The 17,741-nt window shown below is 34.9% G+C and overlaps 1 protein-coding gene across 1 annotated transcript; it reads right to left on the bottom strand.

The window, feature by feature from the left end:
* Nucleotides 1-2,879: 2,879 nt before the first annotated feature.
* Nucleotides 2,880-17,642, bottom strand: LOC144448842 (dynein regulatory complex subunit 2-like). Its single transcript, XM_078139151.1, has 9 exons — nucleotides 17,544-17,642; nucleotides 17,202-17,362; nucleotides 12,754-13,006; nucleotides 11,901-12,124; nucleotides 10,557-10,754; nucleotides 9,635-9,853; nucleotides 7,752-7,904; nucleotides 4,152-4,369; nucleotides 2,880-3,404 (listed from the first exon to the last, which is right to left on the bottom strand). The coding sequence occupies exons 2-9, from the start codon at nucleotides 17,358-17,360 to the stop codon at nucleotides 3,311-3,313; spliced, it is 1,518 nt and encodes a 505-aa protein (XP_077995277.1). The 5' UTR covers nucleotides 17,361-17,362; nucleotides 17,544-17,642; the 3' UTR covers nucleotides 2,880-3,310.
* Nucleotides 17,643-17,741: the final 99 nt, after the last annotated feature.

Genomic DNA, 17,741 nt, shown 5'->3' with positions numbered 1-17,741 from the left:
CTGGTACTACTCATGTAAGTGAAGTCCTAGAACTATTAGTACTGGTACTACTCATGTAAGTGAAGTCCTAGAACTATTAGTACTGGTACTACTCATGTAGGTGAAGTCCTAGAACTATTAGTACTGGTACTACTCATGTAAGTGAAGTCCTAGAACTATTAGTACTGGTACTACTCATGTAGGTGAAGTCCTAGAACTATTAGTACTGGTACTACTCATGTAAGTGAAGTCCTAGAACTATTAGTACTGGTACTACTCATGTAGGTGAAGTCCTAGAACTATTAGTACTGGTACTACTCATGTAAGTGAAGTCCTAGAACTATTAGTACTGGTACTACTCATGTAAGTGAAGTCCTAGAACTATTAGTACTGGTACTACTCATGTAGGTGAAGTCCTAGAACTATTAGTACTGGTACTACTCATGCAAGTGTATTATCACATAATGTACATAATTGTCAAACAAAATGTTCATGTTCTGTTAGTAGACAGACAAAAATGTGCATCACATATGACCTGTTCCTGCTGTAGTTAGACTACTAAAAGAATCTTTTAATGGTCTGAGAATTAAATAATCATTCACTAGGAATATCTCATTATTTTGCAATAATGACTTTAGAGGAAAGTTATACACTTACTGCCAGCAACAATTCTGCCAAATGTTTTCAATGTTCTGTTTTACACAGTTTGTAATGAAACCTTATAGCTAAGGGTGTGTATCCTAAATATTGAAGTGTTGTTTGTGATTCAATAAAGACAGGCTTTGATATCAAGATGACTGTCATCATTTGTCATATGTGCAAATCTGCAACTTCTCCAAAGTGGCAAAAATAATAAAGAACAATAAGTTGGTACATATCAATTAATTGGGACATATCAATAAAACCATGAATTTGATTGGTACATATCAAGCGATGGTGTGAAACCATCAATTTGATTGGTACATATCAGGCGATGGTGTGAAACCATCAATTTGATTGGTACATATCAAGCTATGGTATGAAACCATTAATTTGATTGGTACATATCAAGCTATGGTATGAAACCATCAATTTGATTGGGACATATCAAGCTATGGTATGAAACCATCAATTTGATTGGGACATATCAAGCGATGGTGTGAAACCGTCAATTTGATTGGTACATATCAAGCCATGGTTAAACCATCAATTTGATTGGTACATATCAAGCGATGGTGTGAAACCATCAATTTGATTGGTACATATCAAGTGATGGTGTGAAACCATCAATTTGATTGGTACATATCAAGCCATGGTTAAACCATCAATTTGATTGGTACATATCAAGCGATGGTGTGAAACCATCAATTTGATTGGTACATATCAAGCCATGGTGTGATCCGATCAATTTGATTGGTGCTTCAAGCCATGGTGTGAAACCATCAATTTGATTGGTACATATCAAGCCATGGTTAAACCATCAATTTGATTGGTACATATCAAGCCATGGTTAAACCATCAATTTGATTGGTACATATCAAGCCATGGTGTGATCCGATCAATTTGATTGGTGTATCAAGCCATGGTGTGAAACCATCAATTTGATTGATACATATCAAGCCATGGTTAAACCATCAATTTGATTGGTACATATCAAGCCATGGTGTGATCCGATCAATTTGATTGGTGTATCAAGCCATGGTGTGATCCGATCAATTTGATTGGTGTATCAAGCCATGGTGTGAAACCACAGGGGCCTCAGGCTCAATTAGTGTTGTTTACGAACAAACAAAAAACCACAAACCTCACTACTGTGACTATTTTCCATATTTATTATTGTTTGTGTTTTGTTTGTTTGTGTTTGTAAGAAACACTAACTGAGCCTGAGCCCCCTGTGGTGAAACCATCAATTTGATTGGTACTTATCAAGCCACAGTGCTCAGTTGTTTTGTGCAGGTGAGATCAAAATTCTTTTCATAGTCACTTTGATAAAGAAAATTGTATTGCCTATGTAGTGATGTTATCAAAAACATTAACAAAAGCAAGCATTTTAACTCTGTATTAGTAGGAATTTGTTACTAGTATAGCATGATTTGATATGTTACTTTTAGATTTAGAGGTGAAATAGGGCAGTGTTCTATCTAGACTGGACTGTGTAACACAGATACCATACAAGGCCTCTTGTTAGGGCAGTGTTCTATCTAGACTGGACTGTGTAACACAGATACCATACAAGGCTTCTTGTTAGGGCAGTGTTTTACCTACACTGGACTGTGTAACACAGATACCATACAAGGCCTCTTGTTAGGGCAGTGTTCTATCTAGACTGGACTGTGTAACACAGATACCATACAAGGCCTCTTGTTAAGGGCAGTGTTTTACCTACACTGGACTGTGTAACACAGATACCATACAAGGCCTCTTGTATATTCATAGTATACCCTTTGTGTGAATGTACTTTATCAAACAACAGATTACATCAGATTGTACAGGGGCTATAATTGATTCATAAAATAATAAATGTCAAAAGTTGTAAGCATTTTACAACTGTAGCTAGCTATAGCTCCTTGAACCTCTTTTGATACACGTCCTGGTAAGTTGACACTGCTCGGTGATAGATACTCATTGATACAAGTCGTAGTAAGTTGACACTGCTAGGTGATAGATACTCATTGATACAAGTCGTGGTAAGTTGACACTGCTAGGTGATAGATACTCATTGATACAAGTCGTGGTAAGTTGACACTGCTAGGTGATAGATACTCATTGATACAAGTCCTGGTAAGTTGACACTGCTAGGTGATAGATACTCATTGATAGAAGTCCTGGTGGGTAGACATTGCTAGGTGATAGATACAAATGTACTCATTGTACATAGCTAAATCAATTAACAAGTTATAGGCTTTCAAACAATATGGATTGTTTATTTCAACTAACACAACAGACTTTGTATGTTACAAATATTGGATTTATTTATTTATTAATATGTATACGTCAGAATTTCTATAAAAACACAACAACTCTGTACACAAAAATATGGATATTTACTCTAAGAATATATCCAGATGTACACAATGTCAACTTTGTACAATAAATGTTTTGTTTATACAGTTAAAGTAATTGACTCTGGTCATCTTTCATAACCATACTTGCTGCAATCACATTGTACCTATCCTTATAATATTTAAGACAATACAAATATCATGTGTATACTGACAAGAAAGGATATTGAACATTTTCAAATCTCTTTTTGGTGTGCACCATAAACATACAAAATATTATTTTGAAAGTCATTATGTCAGCAAGTGACTTGTCAATGTTCAGTTTAATAGCATGGAATGGTATTTACAGTTTATGAAGGCAAAATATGTTTGACTACATGTGCTGCTTCAACTACAGTTTGTGTTGGTCTCTTGACGCGAGGATCAACCACTGGGACAGCCAGTCTGGAAGGAAAGAAAATGAGATGGATATTAAGTTTATGATTGATATTTTCAGTCAACGAATTGCTAAATCACACTCTTTTAAAATGCAAGTAAGTGCATGCAGCAAAACCAACATAAAAATCCATCTGTGTTGCTATACCATTGTATCAAATTAAACTTTTGTTCCAAACACAAACATGGAAAAAAAGTTGTTCTCTTAAGAGTAAATGTGTGAGAAGTGACAAATAAACTCTATACTGTCAAGACCAAATGTACACTGTCATTCATATTACCAAGAGTTTATCATATTACAATGCTAAGTACAAAATAGATAACAGATACTTATTTTACACTTTGTATGCAATGACTTAGTCACACAATTATGACTCACTTTACATAGTCCTTCACCTAGTCATGACATTTCTCTGTAAATTTGTACAACAAATGTCCTTCACTCATGTTTGTCCCACAAATAAAATCTAATATTTTGTCCAACACCAGCATTTTCTAAAAGTCTTCTGGCACATTAGTTAAATTTAGGATTGTATGCTCCCCAGGGAATTTGAAGCATAACGGGTTGTTGTGCCATATAGATCCATGCCAGGAGTAATTGTAAAGTGCTTTGATTAGTGTGGGAAAGCGCTATATCAAAATAAACATTATTTCATTTTACGTGTATTGTTTTAAAGCAATTGTTCAATATTGTGACATCAGTTACGTTGTCCTTCAAACACATTAAATGTACAATATCTAAGAGTATATACTTACTGTACATTGGTTCTTTCATTAACCACAAACAATGGATTATGTTGGCTAAGAATCTCATCATTGACTGAAATGCCATCCAAGTATTGTTTCAGAACTGTTCGTAGTTGCTGATTTTCTTGCAGTAACATACTCTTCTCTTTGTCTAGAGCTACTTTGTCCAGGAGTACTTTGTTGTATCTCTTCCAGAAATTCTCCAATGCTGTATAGTCATGCATAACCTACAAGTATAGATATGGAATTGAGTGGATTAATGTGAAATCTATAAACCTACATTGTTTATTTCAAATTACACTAATCAAAACATTTCAGTTCTTGAATTCATTTGAGATTGTTGTCATAGGAAAACATGTATCACATTCTTTGAAACATGTTATAATCTTATTACAGGATAATTGACCATATCCAATTTTGCAGAGTTAGAAGAACAGAGGTATTCTACTGTGACCCAAGCTGTATCAACTTATACACACATATACATATACAGTACATATACATATACACATACATATGCATATACATATACATATACATATACATTTACATACACATAATATTATACATATACATATACGGTACATATACACATGCACAATCATACATATACATACATGTATACATATAGAATTATCATATACATGTACATATACTAAGAAAACATCTGTTTACTATACATGTAGTTGACCATAGGGAAAACATATAACCTATTTAAAAGCCTAAAAACCTGGATATGTACCTTGAGACTGGCAAGGATATTGATGCATGGATTCAATTTGGAGACTTTCCCACAATAATATCAAACAGAGACAATTAATGGCTACACAGGGAACCTTGCACATCCCTGTAACATTCACATACCTAGGACAGGGTTGTGCACATAGCTGTACCAGCTCAGTGGAGCCACGGGGACTGTACCAGCTGTGTGTGCAACATCCCTGTAACAGCTCTGGCCAACACACTAGGTGTAACATACCTAGCTTTGACAGATGTGTAACTGATATGCCAACACCAATGTAACATGGATGTGAAACAGCAATGCAGCATAGGTTTTTACAACATCCATGTACAAGAGCTTTTTCCCACAGCCATGTAGCAGCTATGTTAGCACAGCTGTAACATAGGTATTTCGCACAGCCATGTACCAGCTATGTTAGCATAGCTGTAACATAGGTATTTCGCACAGCCATGTACCAGCTATGTTAGCACAGCTGTAACATAGGTATTTCGCACAGCCATGTACCAGCTATGTTAGCACAGCTGTAACATAGGTATTTCGCACAGCCATGTACCAGCTATGTTAGCATAGCTGTAACATAGGTATTTCGCACAGCCATGTACCAGCTATGTTAGCACAGCTGTAACATAGGTATTTCGCACAGCCATGTACCAGCTATGTTAGCATAGCTGTATTATTAAACATGGGTATTTCCTGCCATGTACCAGCTATGTCAGCAATGCTAGTCAGATATGAACAAAAGGGTTGCTACAGGGTATTATTCTACCATAGCTGTTACATGTATGTGCACAACTGTATGCTAGGTATGCAGTACACAGCTATGGTACTGGGATGTGCAAAACAGTCATGGCACAGAGGCGGTATTCCACATCCATTCAACAGGCTTATTTTCCACAACCATGTACCATGGCTGTGGAAAAATATACCCTGTAACGGAGCTGTGAGGCACACAGCTGGTACATAGCTGTGTTCTTCTTCCTAGCACTAGGATGTGGCCACATCCTAGCACTAGGATATGTGCATCCTAGTGCTAGGATGTGCAAGGTTCCCTGTGTATCTGGCTTTAACATGCTGTTCACTAGAACTGCCCAAACTTGTGATCATTTTAGTTCAGAAAGTTGTGATAAATTTGAAATTACCACAAAAAGTTGTGCCAAATCCTATGATCTAATTGTTTTCCCACTTGCCTTACATTATGGCCAAGGGTGGGGCTAGTGGTAAACATAATTTGCATATTATAGATGTGTCATGTCGTAGTTAACAAGTCAAATGAAAATTAATGAGTAACCATTTGAACAAAATAGCTCATAACAAATGCATGTCAAAGTGTGATAGCTATCTGTCAAGTCTGTATGTTGATTAGGATAGCTAAGTCTGTATGTTGATTAGGATAGCTAAGTCTGTATGTTGATTAGGATAGCTAAGTCTGTATGTTGATTAGGATAGCTAAGTCTGTATGTTGATTAGGATAGCTAAGTCTGTATGTTAATTAAGATAGCTAAGTCTGTATGTTGATTAGGATAGCTAAGTCTGTATGTTGATTAGGATAGCTAAGTCTGTATGTTGATTAGGATAGCTAAGTCTGTATGTTGATTAGGATAGCTAAGTCTGTATGTTGATTAGGATAGCTAAGTCTGTATGTTGATTAGGATAGCTAAGTCTGTATGTTAATTAGGATAGCTAAGTCTGTATGCTGATTAGGATAGCTAAGTCTGTATGTTGATTAGGATAGCTAGGTCTGTATGTTAATTAGGATAGCTAGGTCTGCATGTTGATTAGGATAGCTAAGTCTGTATGTTAATTAGGATAGTTAAGTCTGTATGTTGATTAGGATAGCTAAGTCTGTATGTTGATTAGGATAGCTAAGTCTGTATGTTGATTAGGATAGCTAAGTCTGTATGTTGATTAGGATAGCTAAGTCTGTATGTTGATTAGGATAGCTAAGTCTGTATGTTAATTAGGATAGCTAAGTCTGTATGTTAATTAGGATAGCTAAGTCTGTATGTTAATTAGGATAGCTAAGTCTGTATGTTGATTAGGATAGCTAAGTCTGTATGTTGATTAGGATAGCTAAGTCTGTATGTTAATTAGGATAGCTAAGTCTGTATGTTAATTAGGATAGCTAAGTCTGTATGTTGATTAGGATAGCTAAGTCTGTATGTTAATTAGGATAGCTAAGTCTGTATGTTAATTAGGATAGCTAAGTCTGTATGTTGATTAGGATAGCTAAGTCTGTATGTTAATTAGGATAGCTAAGTCTGTATGTTAATTAGGATAGCTAAGTCTGTATGTTGATTAGGATAGCTAAGTCTGTATGTTAATTAGGATAGCTAAGTCTGTATGTTAATTAGGATAGCTAAGTCTGTATGTTAATTAGGATAGCTAAGTCTGTATGTTAATTAGGATAGCTAAGTCTGTATGTTGATTAGGATAGCTAAGTCTGTATGTTAATTAGGATAGCTAAGTCTGTATGTTAATTAGGATAGCTAAGTCTGTATGTTGATTAGGATAGCTAAGTCTGTATGTTAATTAGGATAGCTAAGTCTGTATGTTGATTAGGATAGCTAAGTCTGTATGTTAATTAGGATAGCTAAGTCTGTATGTTAATTAGGATAGCTAAGTCTGTATGTTAATTAGGATAGCTAAGTATGTATGTTAATTAGGATAGCTAAGTCTGTATGTTGATTAGGATAGCTAAGTCTGTATGTTAATTAGGATAGCTAAGTCTGTATGTTAATTAGGATAGCTAAGTCTGTATGTTAATTAGGATAGCTAAGTCTGTATGTTAATTAGGATAGCTAAGTCTGTATGTTAATTAGGATAGCTAAGTCTGTATGTTAACAATAATAAAGTCTATTGTTATTCACCTCTGCCAGTGGTTCTGATGGTGCTTCTTTGACAGCTGCATCGACATCTTCTGTTTCTTCTTGGGTTAATGATGAAGCATAGAAGGGGAGTACTTTCTCTTCCTCTGTCTCTAGTTTACGAGACTGCTCTGCTAGTTTCATGATTCTTTCACCCTACAGACAAAGGAACCAATACAGTTAGTATTAAAGAAAATTGTACTTTCTGTCTAACACAGACATTTGATATCAAAATAATAATGTTGTTTCATGTCTGATTTGAGGTACTTGTTATTTTGACTGTTGCCACCAGTAAAACACAAATCAAAATATTGTTCAAGTGATTCAGAAGATGACAATACATATTAAATCTAGTCAACATCTAAAAATACAAAATTAAAATTTTCATTCAATGTCATCCCAAAGAGTGACAAGAATGTTGATGAAAACCCAACTTTTACCACTAAAAGAAGATTGATGAAATGACTGAAGTACCCACAGTATTTTGTTTTATTGGTGTAAGTACAATGTACATCCAAATATAACAGATAAAGACTCTTATCCTGTCATACCAAAGAATGACATGAATTCTATTAGTAGAGTTGCCACCAGTCTGATAACATACATGTACTTCATACATTTGTTTAACTTTGAATGTAATGTCTATCATACATTATGAATATAAAAACTGATTCACAAACCAATGGTGTTCACTTTCATTAATATCTCAAAAAGAAAGAAAAAAAGTATAACATTAAGACACTATAACTTGTCATACACTGTACCTACAAGTAGAGAGATTTAGATGTGCATGTGTTCTGTACACATAGTGTCATAGTCATGTGATCCACGGCAATACACACATCTGTGTCAGACATTGCGACATCAAAAGGGCAGTCTACACGTAAATGTAAATATGTGTTAAGTTTTTGCAATTTTTCTTCTATTGAATGTCTTAATTTGTTATATCAAAGTTCAAAAATGTTACTGTAAACTAATTGTTCAGTTTTTCCTTTGGGTACTTGCAGAGAAAAAATGGCTAAAGTACCAAGTTTGAAAAACAAAGTCATGTTTGGCCATCTGGAGAGAAGATGCCAACACAAGCATGCAGATTCCACTGTTCACGTGGCACATGTTCTGTACATGTAGCTAAACACAACTTTGTATGCGTCATTACATGTATGTCTGCACGATAATGCTCCTGTACATGTACGCGTTCTAACATGTATCTAAACCTCTCTATTTACTTCAAACTTTGATTAAACCTACATGTATGTTACATGGTATCATTGGCATGGTAATTCACACAATGACATTACCAGGTAACTGTACAAAGATGACCAATATCATAACCAGCTATTGTAGTGTGGTAAACGTACCCATAATCTGACACAATACACAATTAATAACTAGCTATTGTAGTGTGGTAAACGTACCCATAATCTGACACAATACACAATTAATAACTAGCTATTGTAGTGTAGTAGTAAACGTACCCATAATCTGACACAATACACAATTAATAACTAGCTATTGTAGTGTGGTAAACGTACCCATAATCTGACACAATACACAATTAATAACTAGCTATTGTAGTGTGGTAAACGTACCCATAATCTGACACAATACACAATTAATAACTAGCTATTGTAGTGTGGTAAACGTACCCATAATCTGACACAATACACAATTAATAACTAGCTATTGTAGTGTGGTAAACGTACCCATAATCTGACACAATACACAATTAATAACATTTATTTACAGAAACCTTAAAGTCATCCTTTGATAAGGCATTTATGTTTTCATCTTTTTTTTTTGATAATTGTAAACTTTTAGCAATTCTCATTTGGTTAATATGGCACTTTAAAATTAATTGATTGAAAGAAATGGTATAATCAATTCACCTTTTCTTTCTTTCTCTGTAATTCTTTGATGGCAGCGTTACTTTGTAAAGTCAGCTTGGTAAGTCTTGCCCTTTCATTACTTCTGAATTCATTCATTTGTCGTTTTAACTCCTGAAAGTGAACTGATATATAATCTTTTTCTTCTCTCAGCTGCCTATTTCGTTCTTCACTTTCCCTAGTATTCTGAGCCATCTTGGCTTTCAGCTGTGCCATTGTGTCCTGTAAAGAATAAACAACAACAGAAATTTATATTTGATAAAATCTTACTCTGCAATCAGTAACATGTCATATCTAACTTATGGCTGGGTCATGGTGATGGGTACATGTATACAAAAATGTGACCTATGAGGGTCACAACTTTTAGCTAAAAACATCAGCATATCACTGTCACAGCATTAATAGACAATTTAAAATCTCTAAGGTGTTGCCAGCAAGCATATTTTTTTTAAGTCACATTGAAGCATCACAGTACTAAACTATGAGGTACCCTGTATGCCACATTTACTGTCAATAGATATAAGATAAATATGCACCTTGCTTTGTTTCCTTGTGTAATTCACAGCAATAAAGAATACAAGAATGATGCAAAAGTCTGGGAACCACAACACTACTTTCCAATTTCTGAGGCACAACTTAAACAAAAGTATTGTTTTAAAAAACATAAATTCTTTCATCTTAAAGTCAATGTCATGTTAGGATCAATATCCTATATATTCCTTATGGTTTCACTGATAAGATGATATTAAAACAAGACCATGGGATTCAAACATGGGGGTTTAAAAGTATTAATCATTTACAGTTATCTTGACAGTATTAGTATTATGGTATGCTGGCAACAATGAACTTTGTGCAAGTGCCAAGTACATGTAGTTATTTGCTTATTTTAACAAACTTTTTACGTATCAAAATTAATGGTACTTACTGATATTCTCTGCAGTTTCCTCATCTGCATTTCAATTTCTTTGGCACTCTTTTCATCCTTAGCCTTCAAGCTTTCAAATGCCTGTTTTCTTTCTTCTGTTGTTTCATTATAATTCTTCAAAGCTTGCTGGAACTGTTTCCATAAGTCTTCCACTTGCGTTTCTAGCTGGATTCTTAAAGCATGTTTCTCTTCTAGGTTCTGGTGAATATTATAGTGCAAATAAATCAATAGTATGTATTTGATTGATTGATTGGCTGATTTACTGATCGATTGATCTACTGAGTGACTGATTGATTTATTGATTGTCAGGCAAAGAATTACATGATAAAGTGTTAGTAGTGTTCTTGTGAATAGATAGATATATACTAACTCAGGGTTACACATGGATTATGATTTCAAATGACTGATTGTAAAGTGTCACTGGGCTGTGTTTATAGGTTGGAGTCAGAGACAGACAGTGTTACTGGGCTGTGTTTATAGGTTGGAGTCAGACACAGACAGTGTTACTGGGCTGTCTTTATAGGTTGGAGTCAGAGATAGACAGTGTCACTGGGCTGTATTTATAGGTTGGAGTCAGAGATAGACAGTGTTACTGGGCTGTGTTTATAGGTGTGGTCAGAGACAGACAGTGTCACTGGGCTGTGTTTATAGGTGTGGTCAGAGACAGACAGTGTCACTGGGCTGTATTTATAGGTTGGAGTCAGAGATAGACAGTGTTACTGGGCTGTGTTTATAGGTGTGGTCAGAGACAGACAGTGTTACTGGGCTGTGTTTATAGGTTGGAGTCAGAGATAGACAGTGTCACTGGGCTGTATTTATAGGTTGGAGTCAGAGATAGACAGTGTTACTGGGCTGTGTTTATAGGTGTGGTCAGAGACAGACAGTGTCACTGGGCTGTGTTTATAGGTTGGAGTCAGAGACAGACAGTGTTACTGGGCTGTGTTTATAGGTTGGAGTCAGAGACAGACAGTGTTACTGGGCTGTATTTATAGGTTGGAGTCAGAGACAGACAGTGTTACTGGGCTGTCTTTATAGGTTGGAGTCAGAGATAAACAGTGTTACTGGGCTGTCTTTATAGGTTAGAGACAGACAGTGTTACTGGGCTGTGTTTATAGGTTGTAGATCTGAAATGTTAGACAGTGTCAACGTATCAATATTAAAGAAATAAAAACTGTGGCTGCCATAAGAACACTCCTAAGAATCAGTCCCCACTGACAAATCTTCAGTGTATGTGTAATTTACATTATTTACAATAAAAAATGGGCCATAGCTCAAAATGTCTCTTTTTATGTCAGAGACTGTTTCCATGACATACTTTCAATGTAATACATCATCTACACATACCTTGTTTTTGATTTCATCCCTCAGACTTTGGAATTCTTGTCTGGCATCATTTTCTCTCTCTGTAAAGTTCTGATCCATTGCAAACATGATATCTTGTAAGTCATTCATTTCTCGTTTGAATTGGTCAATGATGAGTGCTCTCTCGGTGTCAAATTCATCTCGAAGTATTTCACCCTCTTCACTATATTCTGTTTGCAAGATATCCAGTCTTTGTCTCTGTAAATCTGACAACAACATTTCATATATTACTTTTATTTAATAATCCAATAGTTCTTGATGATGTTCTTTAAATAAAAGTGCCAATGGCATTGCAGCACAACTGTTGAGAGTAAACTTTAATTTTCTGTAATGGTTATGTGGTCTTGTTGCTAGGCATATTTGCATTTGGAAGATTTATTGCCATGCCTACCCATCCATGGTGTTACATCTGCAATATACGTCATCATTCAACAGTTGATGTGGGTGTGGTCTTGTAGCTAGGCATATCTGCATACATTTTTGGAATGTTTATTCATTTGCCTTCCCTTCACTGGTGTTATATTGGCATTATACCTCTTGGGGTTTTCTACACGTACATGTATGTACTATAGAGCAAAGTGAACAAGTATGCCACTGGGAATAGAAAATTCATTGCCTTACTATCCTTGCCATTGTATCTAATCTAGGAATATTATTGTAACACAGTGTCCTAATATAAACATATCCCCTGCTATGTTCAAGATGGCTGTACTGTTGCAGACAGGAATCAAAATGCTGTAATGCTCAACTTGCTTTAAAAAACACACACAAAATCTTAAGCTAATGATAAAACCGGTTACTGACTGAGCACTGCACCATAGATATATGTACTCACCTATAAGGCTATCAACATTCTGTAGATGACTTCTCAATGCCATTGAATACTGTTCTTCTGCTTCAGACAGATCCTTAGCTAACGACTTTATTACACTATCTTTTCTATCTACAACTCTCTCAAATGTCTGACTCAAAACTTCAATGTCTTTTTTCAGTTCTTTGGACTTGGCTGTTCTCATTATTGTACGCCACTGGTTATTTAGTTTGTTGGAGTTGAATCTTGTGTTTTTCTCTTCTTTTGCAAGTTTATCCTGCAAATGATAATGTAGTGATAATTAGTAGAGATAAAGTTAAGAATACATGTAACTGGTGATAATTACAATAAGAATACATGTAACTGGTGATAATTACAATACTTGTACAAGTAACTGGTGATAATTACAATACCTGTACATGTAACTGGTGATAATTACAATAAGAATACATGTAACTGGTGATAATTACAATACTTGTACAAGTAACTGGTGATAATTACAATACCTGTACATGTAACTGGTGATAATTACAATAAGAATACATGTAACTGGTGATAATTACAATACTTGTACAAGTAACTGGTGATAATTACAATACCTGTACATGTAACTGGTGATAATTACAATAAGTATACATGTAACTGGTGATAATTACAATAAGAATACATGTAACTGGTGATAATTACAATACTTGTACATGTAACTGGTGATAATTACAATACCTGTACATGTAACTGGTGATAATTACAATAAGTATACATGTAACTGGTGATAATTACAATACTTGTACATGTAACTGGTGATAATTACAATACCTGTACATGTAACTGGTGATAATTACAATAAGAATACATGTAACTGGTGATAATTACAATACTTGTACATGTAACTGGTGATAATTACAATACCTGTACATGTAACTGGTGATAATTACAATAAGTATACATGTAACTGGTGATAATTACAATAAGAATACATGTAACTGGTGATAATTACAATACTTGTACAAGTAACTGGTGATAATTACAATACCTGTACATGTAACTGGTGATAATTACAATAAGAATACATGTAACTGGTGATAATTACAATACTTGTACATGTAACTGGTGATAATTACAATACCTGTACATGTAACTGGTGATAATTACAATACCTGTACATGTAACTGGTGATAATTACAATACTTGTACAAGTAACTGGTGATAATTACAATACCTGTACATGTAACTGGTGATAATTACAATAAGAATACATGTAACTGGTGATAATTACAATACTTGTACATGTAACTGGTGATAATTACAATACCTGTACATGTAACTGGTGATAATTACAATAAGAATACATGTAACTGGTGATAATTACAATACTTGTACATGTAACTGGTGATAATTACAATACCTATGCATGTAACTGGTGATAATTACAATAAGAATACATGTAACTGGTGATAATTACAATACTTGTACATGTAACTGGTGATAATTACAATACCTGTACATGTAACTGGTGATAATTACAATATGTATACATGTATGGAAACTGTATAGTTTCAAGAACGGTTATTTTCTTTGACAAATTTTTGCTTGTGATTCATTTTTAATGAGTCTTTTTACAGTGTGCTGATTGATGTAAAGAGTCTTAATATGTTATGTTATGCTAAGGTACTGAAAGTACTTGTCAGTTTCTCTGGCCTGGGGGTTGGTACATTTTTCTGTCAGGCCAACGAAAAATCTACCCATGTATCTTATTTACATGAAACTCTGAAAGATATTGGATCATGACTCACAGTGGGCTGCTTGACTATGTCTTGCAAATACTAAATATTAGATACCACCATACTAAATTAGCAACTATTAAAACAAAATTTTTGTTCACTTGTCTAAGAATCCCTGTTGTTATCTTTGCACCATGCCTATGACACTACTGAACATTATCAGTTCAGTTGTGCTATAAGGAGTTTAATAACATCTTCACAGTGAAAGGTAGGGGAAAGTTTGAGATGGGAATATGTACATCTTTCATTGGGTCCTAGGAGGCTAAGGCTCTGGAGGTTTTTTGACACTTAAAGACAATTTTAAAGCTATTTCAGACCATTTCATGGCAATAAATTCCAAGCTTTATGAGACAGTACCAACATGTACATGTATAATTAGCAACTACATAGGGTCAAAATATTTGTTTTAAACGTTTAATGGCATCTTGACAGTATAAGGTATGGGGAAGAGGATTTGAGATGGAGATATGTCCACTTCTCATGGGGTACTAGGGGGTCTCCCCTATAAGCCTAGAAGGTTTTTACTTTTTAGCCAATTTTTAGGCTTTTCAGACCCTTTCAGGTACAGTTTCCAAGCTTTGCAAGACAGCACAAACATGTAATTAGCAGCTACATGTAAATATTTTTATATTTAAAAAAAAAATTAATAGCATCTTGACAGTAAGAGGTAGGGGGAAGAACAAATTCAACAAAGGGTTGAAATATGTTCAGATTAAAGAAGTTAAATGGCATTATTATAGAAAATGAAATGGTCAGCACATCTGATGGTAGTATCATTGGTAGGGGAGATTTGGAGAGTTTCTTTACTTTAACAGTCTTTTAGGGATTTTGTAGACTATCCTGGCAATAATTTCACATCTTAACTTTAAAAGACTGTAATATCTAAAAGTTGAAATTAATCTTTATACATACATATAGCATTAAAATGTTTAAGAAAAGTTTAATAACATCATGACAATAAAAAGATTGGTGCACTGTGTGTCCTCTAGTGATATAGCCAAATTTTATTGGTTGTGGGTCAGTATGACAGAACCTGACATTTTGTTGGTTGTGGGTCAGTATGACAGAAACTGGCATTTTATTGGTTGTGGGTCAGTATGACAGAACCTGGCATTTCTTGTGAGTTACCACATAGTAAGAGATAGGAAACATCAAATTTTGGTGTGTCAGTGGTACATCAAATTGGCTTAGAGGGCACACTGTTGGTGCATCCCATTGTTGGCGACTGCATGAGTGGCTGCTGGGGGTGAGGTAGCCCTAGGGGTTCTCCCCTAGCAGATCTAGAAGCTTCTTTGATGCTATTAAGACAATTTTTAGGTTATTCATTTAAGGTAACATTTAATAACTTTGAGAAGCTAAAGATAATTAGTTTTAAATGACTTTCACATGACAAATAAAAATGGACCATTTAATGTTTATAACATTGGTATAGTGGCACTACTATTGCAGATATAGTAAAGTCACTGGTATGTTAGAGAACTTTAGGTGCTCATACCTACTATGTATAATAGAAACTGGAATCTGATCATGAGATGTGGTGATTTGTAATGTTGATAACACGTAGTATACAATGCATATTAATCCTTTCATACTGAAGAGTACAACAATATAGATTTACTTCTTTTATAAAATATTTATTAAGATTACCATTACGAAACTTTCAACTTTTACCTCACAGTGCTCTATATGTGAAGCACTGACCACTGAATGTGAAACACCGAAGAATTTACTTGACATGTTCTGTAACTAGTGTGAAACATGATGTAGTATATGTATTATCTTTGAACATTGATCACTCTAGGTGAAGTAATATTGAAGAATATAGGTAAGGAACAGGGACAAGAACAAATACCACAGTTCAGACAGGTCATTCAACTGTAGAAAAATGGATTTTTCTTCCATCAAAATCCAAAACACAATCTCCCCACCCCACCCACCAATTTCAAAAACAGGGTGATAAACATGTCTCTTTAAAAGTTGAACCCAAGAATAAGTTCATGCATACATACCGACAAAAAAGTTACTGACTCAATTCACTGATGCTATCACCCTGTTAATGCGTTATTATTCATGACTAGACTAGCTCTGGAAATATGCACTTTGAGGGTTCTGACATGTCTCCACAGAGTGGGGTGAAGATGTGTTGGAAGCCTCAGAGCACCTACTTCCATCTAGCTATGACTAACTTTTAAGACATACAAAGTTTCCGATTTGTTTTTAACAGTCATGTATATAAGGATCAGGTCATTCCAGACAGGACTTGGTTTCATCAAAATAGTTTTGTTTATACAGAAAGTGCCAAGTACTGTACACTTTAATACTCGGCACAACTTCTAGTACTTACACATGTACTCTTCAGGTTGAAAGGGTATTTTATGATTTAATGGATCGATGTGCAAAGAATGACCTTTTTTACTGATTCGTGTGTTACTTGTTTTGTCTCATGTGAGTTTGATTTAAATTTGTCTGTTCGATATGTGACGTACCACAGTGGAAATAAGTTTTTAACTTTTCTGTGTTATCCCAGCATAATAATGTATATATGATCTGTTGTAATTGTTTTCTGAATATTGATTTTCTGTGCTGAAATAAACAAAATTAAATCAAATTCCGATGAAATGTAACCGCTAATACTAATAGAACCACCAAAAATACAAAACTACATTTCTGTAGTCTGCCAAATTTATTTACCTTTAGAAACTGTGTCAACATATCTTCTTTCTTTTTCTTCATTTCTTCTTCAGCCAGCATTTTCTGTTCTAAATACAATATTCTTTCTTCTTCTGTCATCTTTGCCAATTTGCTTTTCTTGCCAGATTTCTTGCCTCCCTTCTTCTTCTTGGGCGCCATGGCTGAAACAATATACGTACATGATAAGGTGTTTCGCTAGACACCAACCCCGCTTGCGCTTCGGGGCACAAAATTAAAAGGCACCGTCTTAGTTACCCTCATATCACTAGCAACGCATTTCAAAGCACGCTATAGATTCAATATTATTCAAAAAAAATATACAGAGAGCATAGCAGAACCAACCTGTTGGGTTTACTTGTCAGAGGTGGTAGAATCTATAACGTGTATGCTTGATAAACAAGGTAGTGGCAGATCACAATCCTCAGTTTTCCTTGTTACTCGTAGCAACCAAATAACGCATGCGCGGCATTAGCCTCGTTCGACAAGTTATATTCTGTATATACTTTGGACGGTCAGTAATCTACTTAGATAACTATAGAA

This window comes from Glandiceps talaboti, chromosome 18 (assembly GCF_964340395.1).
Source record: "Glandiceps talaboti chromosome 18, keGlaTala1.1, whole genome shotgun sequence".
NCBI lineage: Eukaryota > Metazoa > Hemichordata > Enteropneusta > Spengelidae > Glandiceps > Glandiceps talaboti.
Note: the sequence above shows the minus strand (reverse complement) of the source record. Positions and strands in the feature narration are given on the sequence as shown.